At 41.3% G+C, this 13300-nt stretch overlaps 3 protein-coding genes across 3 annotated transcripts in view; 2 read left to right on the top strand and 1 right to left on the bottom strand.

Moving 5' to 3' along the window:
- Positions 1 to 822: 822 nt before the first annotated feature.
- Positions 823 to 1016, top strand: PHALS_06153 (uncharacterized protein; the record flags this gene model as incomplete). The annotated part of the gene is made up of 2 exons (XM_024719392.1): positions 823 to 940; positions 970 to 1016. The coding sequence occupies 2 exons, from the start codon at positions 823 to 825 to the stop codon at positions 1014 to 1016; spliced, it is 165 nt and encodes a 54-aa protein (XP_024584695.1).
- A 2222-nt stretch (positions 1017 to 3238) lies between these two features.
- PHALS_06152 (uncharacterized protein) lies at positions 3239 to 3432 on the top strand (the record flags this gene model as incomplete). The annotated part of the gene is made up of 2 exons (XM_024719391.1): positions 3239 to 3282; positions 3324 to 3432. 2 exons carry the CDS (start codon positions 3239 to 3241, stop codon positions 3430 to 3432), a joined length of 153 nt encoding a protein of 50 aa, XP_024584694.1.
- A 9785-nt stretch (positions 3433 to 13217) lies between these two features.
- PHALS_06151 (hypothetical protein PHYSODRAFT_307004) overlaps positions 13218 to 13300 on the bottom strand; it is a gene marked incomplete at both ends in the record, with an annotated part of 2250 nt that continues 2167 nt past the window's right edge. The window contains one exon of the mRNA XM_024719389.1: positions 13218 to 13300. This exon is cut by the window's right edge and continues 2167 nt beyond it. Within this exon, the coding sequence (XP_024584693.1) occupies positions 13218 to 13300 (83 nt within the window).

Raw genomic sequence — 13300 nt, 5'->3', positions numbered from 1 at the left:
CACCTACCAGTTAAGTGCGCACAAACCGTACCGAATCAATTGGCGTATTTAAGCGGGATTATACTGTACATATAATTCATTATTCTATGTAGAAATACTTCTATATTAAGTTTTGTTCAGTCCCGAATATATCTCACACATAAAGTAGAAGAGCAACCTCAATGTTTTGTTCCTTTATAGGCTCTCGATTGCACTCTGAGGTGAAGCGAACGATCCCACCTCTGTCGATCGTTAATCAATGTCTTTGACCAAATACTTTATTTTTCTAGGGTAGATGCATTTGTTGTCAACTTGTAAAAAGAATGACCGAATGTGCGCATGAGTCCAGCTTTCTTTGGTCCCCAGGCTCAAAAACATTGATGAACGCTTGAAGACGAATGTTCATTGTTGGTCCCGAAGTCATCAGGGAATTGGTGATCCAAGCATCGAAAGCGCTTGATTGCTCGCTGAAGACGTTTACCAGCTATGCGAAGGAGCTGGTAAGCTATCGTCTCGATCAGGCGTCAGTGGAAGCACACCGTGATGCCAAATATGTCGTGCGTCGATCTTTTGGGAGAAAGAAGGCGATATTTTTCTTAATAAGATGAGAGAAGCTGAGATGGCCATTAATTTGGTCGTGCCTCCATTATAGAAGCAGTGCCTTGCGTAAGCAGGTTCTAAGCTAAGGATATCTGCGCAAAGGAATGAGCACTTACATGCAATACGTCCATAAACGAGGCATATCTTTAACAAAACATTTCAAGCAAACTTGCATCACAGGCTTTTGCACCGCTTAGTCTGACGAACGGAGTGATTTGCACCCATCAGGAGAGGTGTAAACAGATGATGCTATCTAAAAGCATTTGGACAGGAGACAGTCATTATTTACAAGTAGAGACTTTGTACAGGTGCAGCTCGCATCGACACCTTCCCGGTCCACGCTTTTTTGTCCGAGGAAACGGTGAGTATTGCGAGAGCTGCAAATTACAGCTTCAATGCCGTGGGCTTCAAATGGGGTACCGGGAGAGCAGGCTTAATTAGCACGCTGGAAACATGAGATTTGAACTATGAGGGTGAGAGTCTCACAAATGCAGAGCATCCCCGTGATACTCACAATATGGGGAAATACAAAAATACTGCGTCCTACGTCCCCTTCCCTCTATGTTTTTGGCTTTATGGAGTAGATACCAATATTTTCTCGGAAATATACAAACACTTTTTTCTGGACTATGATGTCTGAAGAGTTGTGCTCGGAAACGTCAAGTTTGAGTAGGCATCAGACGGTCCCCTCAAGACAAAGTGAGATAAACTGTATCTCGTAAAGGCCACGGTTAGATAAATTCAGCGATAAAAGTGCAACTCGGTCCATTAACATCTTTTTATTAACATAAACAATCTCGCTTTTTGATTCCGTGTAAAGTCCAGATGTATTTGCACATTATATAATTTCGTACGACACGCAACTGTTGAAATTATTCAACAATACGCTAAGGCATCATATTTCCAAATGCGGATTCAGTATCCGTGCATCGAGAACATTACGTTCGGTGAAATTTAGAGCTTTGACCGTTTGGAGCGTTGTATCGTCCTGAACATGACTAATGAATTACGATCTCGCCCTATGTATGACGTGGCCTGGAAGCCATGAGCAAGGATTAACTAAAAGTTGAAAATGCATGGAGCCATGGACTCCATCCATAGTGAAGTTTGATGAGTCATGAATATATATGGCAAGGAAACAGAACAGCTTTGAGATTGGGCACAAAAACTGCAATATCGTTGGTAAAGAGCATGGAACTGTTTAGATCAATGAGCTCTAGTGTTGCTGTGTAAAATGAGGAGCACCCGGACAGCAGAAGTGGTAGGACAGCGAACCGCGATCGTTTATCAAGGCCTCAAAAGCGAAAGTTTGCTAATGCAAGGAAGAACATGTGTAGCCTTTGCTCATAAAGAATGTATTTCTGTTGCGACATTTGTTAAAAAATATATTTGGTGGAGTAAAAGCACAACTGTAAGCTGCGGTCGCCATGCCACAACTAAAGAAACAGACTCTATGTCGCATATGAAATAGATAAGTATTATAATGACTGGTCAATGTCACGATACATCACTGTTGAAAAGTCAGCACTACCGTATGATACGTATATCGTGCGGAGCAGTGAAGTTCCACGGATTGTTGTAAAACATATTACACTCGCGTGAATCGAGCGACCAGGTTTTCCTTTGTGTTTTATGTCTCTTTTTACTACTTCAAGCTGGTGAGCAATCTTCGACAATGTCTGCATAAAGAAGCAAGATGTTGATGTCACAAAAATGATGAGGAGGTCTCGGAGGAGACTTCAAACGCATCATCTGCCATACCTGTGTCCGTCAATTGGAAGTATAGCTCAAACTTTGCAAGTATCGCAAGGTTCCTTCGCTATTGTTTTTAAAACAATGTGGATCTGCGCTGGTAGTGAGCAGATGGTGAGGCCTTTAAGGAACTGTTATACAGCCTCAAGCATGCTCTGATGTTAACTCCCGATCTTAATCGGTGATTACATTGCATCTGTAATGCTTCAGCCTTTGCATTATGCTTTGCTGTACTGCAAGCAGATGCTGATCGGCATGAACGCGTTGTTTTGTTTACGTCTAGTCAGCTTGAAGCTGCTGAGAAGAACCACCCTGTTCAAGACAAAGCGCTAGCCGCAATTAAGAATGGTCTTGAATAGTACCGATCAAACCGTCTTTGATCTAAGGTGTGTGTGCTTGATACAGCTTATGCGCTATGTCGTCGTCATCACATCCATTCGAGAGTATAGTTGATGATCACCCTTCTTTAACAAGTAAATTTTGCGGTAATATCACATTGGGTCGGCAACATGGGATGATGGATGTGTCTACAGGTCACCCCGACTATGAATTGTTACATGCTACTATCGCGACGTCGTTAATCAATGGTGCAAATCATACAGCGTACAAATCAGACAAAACGGGTACTGACATTGGGGGGCAGGGTATTGGGAAAATCAGATACCGCTTAATCAATACGCGCGGCTGCACGTCTAAACCGCAATTTCTATATCTCAAGGTTGCTGTGTTACTGATCCACAAGACTCTCAACGAATAGTAAGTCCAACTGATAGACCCCTCAGAAAAAATGTACGAGGCACATGATCGACCATAATGGTTGAAAAACACATGAGCAAAGCAATTCGGCATCAAAAAATGGACGGATGTGAGCGCGTGTGGAACATATTAGTCATTTTAATCTTGCGGCATGCTTCAGCGCTTTTGCCCGCCTGCCGATATGGCAGCGTGTCGGTATGCACGAAAGCCTTGTGACCTAACGATGCGTCTAGTAGTGCAGGTATTTGTGATCGTCTTAGCTCGATTACCCATCTCGTTGCTATTATCGATAGCATAACCGGTGAAGATAATTTGCGATCGACAATATTCGACGCGCCATCGTAACGAGGCGAACACACTGCTCCGAATAATACGTCGCAATTTATAGCATCAGTCAAAACTCAAATTCTTTGAATGCTATGACCACAAACTGTACCCAAGCAGACAAACCGAACAGGGTGATGTTCGAGCTGTGATAATAGCAATTTTGCCATACATGTAGAAAAATGCAATGACTGTCGGTCTGACTCGATGCCACGCAACAGATAATCTCTTGCTCCTGTCATATTACGTCAATTAATGAAAAATATAATCTTATGAAGATTGAAATGTTGATATTCTGAGCTAGCAGACAGCTCTATAACTTTGTGTCCTTTATAAAATTGTTCATTTTGAGATTAACAGCAAGATCTGCAGAGTATGAGTAGATATCTTGCTTGATAAAAGCAACTCTTTAACTTAATCGATTTTTTCTCTTGCATTTCAAAAAATCTTGAAATGAAGTATGTTATGCATTAGCTAACTTCACTCAAAATGTGACTCGTAAGAGAAGTGGGGCTGTATAATATATTGTAGTCAAATCTACCAGAATGTTGTACTAATACAGATGAAGTAGCCGTGTATGGTGCAAGGTCGTGCTGTAACGTTTTCGCAGACTTTACATTGAACATAAGTGTACGCTGGATAGAAGTTGTGACGCTCGAATCGGGCCTATTGATCTACACTGACCCGTACCCACGCAACAAGACAGTAAAACATTCGATTTCTTTTGTCATAACTTCAAATTTTACTAAATTGAACTTGCTTGTTCGTGTAAGAATTCACCAATTGCATATTGGCAGGATGGCATCAATCATTTCAAATCTTTTCTTTAGAAAGTTGTAAATAATTACTTTAAGTTAAATGCATACTCTTAATTTTCGATTAGACTACATGTATTTTTACGGCAACTTTTATTATGTAGATTGGCCAGACTTGATACTCTCCTTAGATTAATTTGACGATGGTCCAATATTCCAGTCGAAGAGTAGTGATGCTGTCTTGTCGCGATTAAGCAGATAGAAGTTAGTATTCTCATCATCGCGAATTTGTCACATTCTTCCCTTTTGCCTGAATGTAAAACTAATTAACATTACATATAAAGGTTGTTTTAAGAAGTGTGAGGGTCACTCAAACTCATCTCACCTGCAAAAAAACTGTTTCTGCTACAGTGGGATTGATACATCAACTTTGCGTTCTAATCATCTTGCTACTACTGGAGCAGAAATCTTCTGAGATAATTCTCCTTGATCCCAGCAATTGATCTATAACTTTTTTGCATTCTTATTTATCTTGCGAAGGAAGTCGAGGCCACTGAAAATATCGTGTATCGTAGTGTCCATAAATGTCGAAAGTCACTATTTAAATTCAACTGTATTACAGCAAAGTTTTGCCAGCTAAGATCCGTTTTATTTATTTGACGATTGACATCCTTTAACAGCGCTGGCTCAAAGGGAGAAACACCGGAGACTAAGGTCTTAAACAGCTCCATGGTATAAGAAGTCTCCACTCCCGCTCTCCTCCCAGGCTTCGAAATCTTTGCAGGGAAGCAACCGGCTTTTTAGGATGATAGAGATGATTTTCTCTGCAAGCCATCCACGAGAACGATCAAAGCACTTGCTAAACTCTGTTTAGCATGTAAAGGTATGATTCCAACTATTGCCCTAATCCTATCTCAATGCAGAAACTTTATTATCACTTTCACGGCCTACAGAAGTAGTTTGGACAAACAAATAGTCCAGAATTGTCGTGTTCATTGGTTAATGATAAGATTTCAATGACATCATTTATCCTCCTCTTCAAACTTATTAAATCACTCAGCTCAAACGACTTATCAGGCCAGAATAGACTTCTTGGCGAATGCTATTAGTATTGCGATGTACAATTTCTCTTGAAAAAAATTGTAAGCAAACGCTTTCGTTCTGCAACACACATTTACTTAAAATTTGTCGGAAGTCCACATGGCCAACATCGTTTTGGGTAAATGTTTATGACATCTTCTTAAGAGAGTAAGAATGCCGACCAAATCTCGAGCTTGCCGAATGAAGACCTCAGTCATCCATTAATTTTGGAGAAACGAAATATCTTTCACTTGATGAGATACTATTTACAAGCCTTATATCCCCTTGGCCCACCAATCACTTCACACCAAAAAGGGCGAGCCCTTGCTTATCGAGCGGAGACGTTGAAGAAAGATCGTCTCTCAGCTGGCTCTCGTGAGATTTTTCGATTATGGTGGCTCCTCGATAGTCTTATAGAGGTTGCATCGAGTAGATTAATTGTCCCTTGACTGCTCAGAGCCGTGTTAACGGTCTAAAGTAGAGGGTAGCTCAGCTTGGTGTTATAACGAAGATGATACAGCACCGTCCCAAACACATATTTTACCTCCGACTGACTTGTAAGGGTAGAATCGCAATACGTTTCCGATGTTTAATATATTGTAAAAACGAATGCACGCTGATTGTCACGTAGCGTCGACGTACAACCAGAACCGAGAGAGATCACAAGATTCAGCTGCGGGAGGTTGATCACTGCCGATAGTCCCACTTTCATCCAAAGCGTTGGCAAACTGACCGGCCTACCAAGACTGTTACTAGCATCTGTTAAAGCGAAGATTAAACCCTCATTTTACAAACTCATAAAAGTTTGAGGTTCTCGATGGCAAACTGTCCAGGAGCCGTCGCTGCTTTATGAAAGCAAAGTCTCGGTTGAGCGACGGTATAGCTTGTCGCAGCACGTTTATCATTACAGAGTAAGAGCAACGTGGGCGTGACTTCGACACTTGGGGGTGGCTGTAAAGAAGCTATCATGAAGACGATCAGAGATATGACGGCAGAAACCATAGATAAAGGTTTACACCTCGATGTCCACGTCGTGCTTTGCACCTTGCAAAATTGAACATATTAACGGTCTACTCGGACTTGACTTCAAGTTGTAAGGTCTCTAGGCGGGTGAATCTTTGTGTTCATGGGTACGATTAAAATCTGCATTTGCGCAAGCTTTCGGCATTCAAAGTGCATTAATCATTGAGATTACGATTGTTTCGATTGTTTCAATTGATGCTGCTATAAGCGCAAGCGGCGCTTCTTAGGTATCAAGATCTATGGGATTTCCAAAGTGATATTTGAGCGACTTTGTTGTTCTCGTTTTTGCTATCGGTGAAAGTGGGTAGATCACTTGTATACGAATATGCAGTCGTCGACTACGCGCATAAAGCAACTTCGGAAATCGTGAAAGTTTACTTATGACATTATAGATTTGAATACAATCGACGTGACTTTTGTAATTGTAAAAGCGCAAAATGAGACCACTGGTCAAGCAACAGCGTTCGGCGTCAAACCGGATATTGTTGATCGATCCAAGTTTTTTTTTGTAACACTTTTGCCATTAAAAAAGATATGGAGCTCCTTACTGGAGCAGACGGAGGAGGGTGAGCTCTGTCAATGCTCCTTGGTAATCGGCTTGGCCGGGTCGTGCGGTTGAGGGTGGAGGGCTTTGGCTACCATTCTGAGAGTCTTTAGAACCAGTCTCTTTGAAAAATTATTTGACATCCTTTCCGCGATTTAAATTTAGGGCTTTAACATTAGTTTTTTCCTAATGACACCTTTGAAAATTTATGCGTAACGATGTTGACCTTGTGGACTTCTGATCGAATGTGTGCTGCAAGGAAAATATTTAAGCTAACAATTTCCTGAAATGGAATAGTACTAAGAGCACTCACCAAGAAATAATTACTAACCTGAAAAGTTGTTTGAACGGAGTGATTGGATATTCTTTAGGATACCTGATTCCAATAAAATCTGATTATATTTTTAATTCACGTATGAATACAAATAATAATGGACTTGTTTTTCAAGCTACTTCTGAGGCCGTGAAGGTCATAAGAAAGTATGTCCATTGAGATGAAGAAACCTGTAATTGAAATCAAACCTTTCACATCCTAAGCTGAGTTTATCAAGTGCTTTGATCGCTATCTCGTGGATGGCTTGCAGAAAAAGTCATTTTTTAATCCTTGCACGCCGTTAGATTGTGTGTGTCTTAGTAATATATTGAAACTTAAATGAGAGAGAGAGTGGAGATTTGGAATACCATGGAGCTGTTTAGAGCCTTACTGTACGGTCTCTTCCGTTGCGGCGGCGTTTTGAAAGTATGTTAATCGTCAGATGCAACAGATTTTGATGGCAAAACAAACAAATTAACTAAGCGCCTTTCTATCGTGATTATGCACCGTTAGAAAAAGATTGTAAAGGTTGACAGAAATGTCCCTATCAACGGTTGGCTGCAATACATTTAAATTTAAATTAGTACGGTGACTTTTGACATTCATGGACACTACGATATACGATATTCTCAATGGCGTAGCCTTCCTTCGCAAGATGGTAATGAAATCATAGAATTGATGTATCTATTATCGGGTTCAGGCTGAGGAAGGGTACAATTTTAAAGAAATTATTTAAAAACAAAGAGTATTTAGTGGGAAGAAGTCACCGAATTGCTACAATTAACGAGTGCAGCATAAGTTTTCCCGTTAGACAATCAGGAAGAAGTTGTATTTGATCGCTTAAGAACCTTTGCAGGGACTTTCGAGATCGATATTTCAACTGAAATGAGAGGAATATCTCAGCGGCATTTTGCTCCAGTAGTGGTAAGACAATTAAGGCTAATATTGATCAGGTAGTAGAGATTGTGTATTCATAACACAGCAGAACGAGTTTATTCGCAAGTGAGACTTGTTTGAATGTCTTTCGTTCCTTTTTTTATTGAAACAACACATAAGCAAAAGTGAAGGATGTGACCAAATTACGATAGTAAGAACTTTATCTACTTATCAGCACCGCCTATCACGGGCATAAAGGTGTCAGCGGCAGCACCGCCACACTCTTTATTTGGACTATAAAAAATTCGCCAACTTTATCCGGAGGAGAGTGTCGAGTATGGCAAATTTATATAAAAGAGATAATCGTATAATCAATGTAGTCTAATACAAGATTTGGTCTATGTTTTAGCTTTCAATTAAATTTCTACAGCTTTAAAATAAAAGAGAGAATTATATTTGAGACCATATGGAGTTGGTGTTTTCTTACGCGAACACAGCGACGAGCTCAAGCTCAAGTCGATAAATTTTGAATTTGTGTGCTGAATAGAAGGTAGAAACCAAAGTGAAAAATATATGAAGATTCTTTAGCTTTCTACCTGTGCTTCCTAGATCTCTCTAGAAGAATCCACAAACAATCTTATTTATCTAAACCAATGAACAACTAAATACATTCTTGAACAGTTTCTGTACCTGATTGATCTCCTTTCTGGTTCTTGTTGCGATAACTATATCATTAACATCAAGTCCAACGTAGACGAAATCTACTTGGGAGATATTGACATAAACGCAATGGTCCGCTCTGCAGCTCTTATAGCCATTCGCCACAAAGACACGATGTATTGTCTTGTGCCAACCACTTGGTGCTTGCTTCAATCCGTAAATAGCCTTGTTCAGCTGACACATGTAACCTTGAGCATTATCGACACCAAGCGAAACTTCAATAAAAACGTTGTTCGATAAACACGCTGTTAAAAAAAGCTGTGTCGACTTTCAGCTGTTCCATGTGATAGTCGCATTCCGCGCGTACTGCAAAAATGACGACCAGTTGTGTCTTGTACGGCACGATAGTGACATTCTGATCACGCTTCTTTGCAAAACCCATTGTGGTCAGATTGTGCGTCTGATCTTCCTCGTATTTTTAATGTCCTGGTTTAATTCTCTTCATGAGAGCGAAGCTCGGTTTCCATTGCTTCACGCCACATTCTGCATCATCGCTTGCTATTGCCTGTGTATACATAGTTGGTAAGTTGATGTCGTCGTCATTGCTCACGGCGTAAGCAAGAACAGCTTCTAAAACGAGTCCATCTATATCATTCCTAGCACGTTTTGGTGTCGGTAGACCATCACTGTCTTGTCTTAACTCTTCATCAACTAAGCTGTTCCTTAGCACCAGCACCGGCTCCCGTCTTTTTCTTGTTCTCTTTACCTCAGGTCGAAATACCAGACAATTTTTTTGATTCATTCGAGACGGTGGATGGCACTCCGCTAATTTCAGCCTGTTTTTGATAGACCGCTCAGAAGGCGTTAGCTGATGTATATTAACGCTTGGCATTCGCTCGATATCACCCATTTCGACATCTGTAACTAATCCTTCCACATCTTCCATGAAATTGTCCATCATTGGCTGTCTATCCACTTAATGTCGAATATGTCCTTAATTACTAAAACCATTGCTTCTGGCTTTAGCGCTTGAGTCACCGCCTTCACGCTCATCCAGCTTCACGGAATGGGTCCTTTGACTTTGGCGTTTTTCAAGCCAAACACGCGATAGCCCTTAACATTTTCCGCGTAGCCGAGATACATACAATTGGGACGCTCGAGTTTCGGCTTAGTCCTTTTAGCACTGTACGCATGAGCGTAACCTTGCAAGCCAAACACGCGCAAGTGATCCATTCGGGGCTTCATCTTAATAGCCAACTCGTACGGCGTGATACAAGGATAGGCTGTAGTGGGGGAGCGGTTCATTATATTTACCGCCATATCCACCGCTTCCGCCCACCATTTTGTTGAAATGGCCTTGTAATACAGAATACTAAGGGCTTTCTCCATGATTGTCCTGTTCATACGCTCTGCCACTCCGTTCTGCTGCGGGCTTTCTGGAACGGAGCGCTGGTACATCATGCCGCTTTGTTGACATGTCAGCCATTAGTTTTTTTTACAAATGCTGTTCCGTTGTCGAATCGCAAACCCTTCAGACGTGTACTCCATTAATTTTCATTAAGCGTCTTGAATTTTCTGAGCTTTCCAGCCACTTCACACTTGCTCCTGATCATGAATATCGCCACATACCTAGAAAAATACATCCACAAACGCTAAAATGTACTTTAAACCAACCTTCGATGGAGTCCTCAATAGCTTCATGATGTCTGTGTGCACGCGGTCGAGTACGCGCGTCGTCTTTGTCACTGAATGTGAAAAAAATGTTGTGACTGTCTGCTTGCCCTTCAAACATCCGGCACAAACCTTTTTCGCGCCTTGCTTTACAATCAGAATTCCTTTAGTCGAGTGCTGCGTCTAAAGCAGCGCATCCTTGCTTGGGTGTCCCGTGTGAGCATGCCAAAGCTCATACTGACTGTCACTCCGAAATACTCCACGAAACATGCTTCATTTTGCTGACAGTCAAGCATATATGCTTTTCCGATTCTAGCACACGAAGCCATTTCTTGATCCTTGTTCCAGATGACACATGACGAACGCGAGAACTCCACACTCATACCACGCTACGCAAGCTTGTCGACTGACAGTAATCTTCTGTCGAGTCTTGAAATGAACAGAACTTCAATCATGCGAATTGCCTTTCCGTCCAAGCTGGTTAGTTTCACCGCCAGCTACATTGACGTTCAACTTCTTGTAGTCTGCAATCATCGCATTAACGCTTGCTTTAAGGCCTTTGCAATCAAACAAGTCTATCTGTGCGGGGTCATATGGGAAGTCGCTCCACTGTCGATCAACTACCTACTGATTTTCCTTCACCAACAGCAAACACCGCGCCATCGCTGTTGAATCGCTTCCCGTTCTGGCAGTTCCGCTCGTGTGTCCAAACTTTTCACTTACCGTTACACCAACATTTCGTCCATTCCCCCTTCCACCTTTGAATTTGCTAGCGTTTCCATTCACGCGAAACGCAAATTTTGCCTCCCTTCCTCTGTTGCTTCTCTGATTCCTTGAAAAGCTTTTTCTCGACCTCAGTCAGTGTTATGTCCTTCGCATTTCTCCATAATCGACAGAATTAATTCGTATGCCGACGGCAGACTACTCAGTAGTATAATCAGCTGGCGTGACTCATCGACCGCCTCCCCCGACGTTTGGAGTCCTACTACCAGCTCGTCGAAAGAGCCCAGAAGTTCTGCCATGCTTGTACCACTCTCCATCTTTAAATCGTGAAGTCGACGCGTCATCGTCACGCGATTGATTGTGAATTGCGATCAATTGTAGAAATAACAGAGGCTCCCCCAGGCCTCTATGGCTCGCGTAGCCGACCGAATCTTGGTCTGATGTTGAGTCTCGACACCCTGCGCGATGCCGCCAAGCGCCTTGGCGTCGTTCACAAACCAGGTCATCGTGATGTCGTTTCATCCTCAAAGGCCATAATGTGTCCCAGGAGACCCTGTCTTGCCATGATCATCCTCACATTAAATTCACAGTGGTAATAGTTACCACTCTCCAGTAGGACTTCGTTCCATTGTCGATCATGGCGAGAAGGACGTAGATTAATAGAAGACTTGGTTGTGGCTGCTAACCTGTTGAATAGAAGGTAAAACCAAAGTGGATATATTAAGGTCCGTTGTTCGCTAACCTGTGCTACCTCTAAGACTATCCTCCTTGATCCTTCTATAAGCTTCTACGATCAATCTGATTTATCTAAAGAATGAACGGATCTTATCATATCCGTAATACGTCCGCAAACAATAGTCGTAACCGACGTCCTTGAACCGTCGTATGAAACCGCGGTCACTTAACCGCCGTTTCGGATCATTCAGCGGCAGTTTTAATAAAGTAACATTTTTGATGTCTTGTTTCGTGTTAACGAGTCAGTGAAGATCAATTAGCACGATTAAAGATTGCACTATGCACGGCTACGTCATCCCGCTTAGTATAAAATACTATTCTAAGCTATAATTTTGTTTACAGTAGATCAAATACATTATACAGCTTATGAGCACATTTCAAGTTGTCGTAAATTTTTTTAATTTCTCTAAGAATAGCTGCTTGCAACAAGCAAGAAAGTTCTCTGCAGATCTTTTTTTTACAAAGGTCACAAAATATAGTTGCCCAATTTAATCTGCGATGGAGCCTCCTATCGCTTCCGCCGCACATGTGGTTCCCTATTACATTGTAACGCTGTAATGTTGCTCATGTATGTGCCAATTCACTAAACGTCACACTAGCGAGACGTTGCTTCAGCGAGAATACTTTCTGAGTTTAAAATATCACCATATCAAACTTTATAATCTTTTTTTTACAGTTTGACATGGTATGACAGGAGCGAGAAATAGTTCTGCTGGCACTAGGCTAAATTATCGAGAATAAGCGACACTGGACGCTGTCATTGCGCTTTTCTATACATGTGGCGAAATTTCTTTCTTCGCATCACTTCACTAATTAGAAATCACTCTGATACAATTTGTGATCGTAGTATCCGACCATTTAGAGTCTCGATTGATGTTATTATTTGCAAAGTTTTATCTGTAGCAGTCGATTCGTCTCAATGTCGAGTATTTTCGAGTAAAATCCAGCTGCGATGAAAAAATGGATCACAAACCTGCTGACTCAACTTCGTGACTTGTATTCTTTTTTTACGGACTGGAGCGATTCTAGTATAAAACTTGAACCATCGTTCGCTGACCGTTCTCATTACTACATTATCAAATTTGTGTTGCTTATGAAACCACTAATGCTAGTTTGCTGTGGAGTAGATACTATTCGACATCATTACAATCTGACCGGGTAAGAAGTAAACAAATGGCCTGATCTAACTGTGGACAATCCAATTGTCGTGGCAGTTATCGATTTTGATTTTTTTTTAATCGGAAAAAGAAATTATGCGATATGGAAAATTTACAAAATCGTTCTTAATCGGGTAAGAGTAATAATTTCTGCTCTCGATTATCAGTTATATGCAGGCCTCTCTCTATATATACGGAATATTCCTTATGCTCCGTAAATCTACGAAATACGGAGCGCGACTGGAACAAAATACGGAAGATACGGTATTTTATTGAAAAACGGTGCTAATCCTCACTGATTCTTCAATAAAGAGCGAATTCGACGACTGTGTAATATTCCTTCCAGGAAAAT

The sequence above is a fragment of the Plasmopara halstedii genome (genome assembly GCF_900000015.1).
Source record: "Plasmopara halstedii genome assembly, contig: Scaffold_2956, whole genome shotgun sequence".
NCBI lineage: Eukaryota > Oomycota > Peronosporomycetes > Peronosporales > Peronosporaceae > Plasmopara > Plasmopara halstedii.
This window is presented reverse-complemented; position numbering and strand designations above follow the sequence as displayed.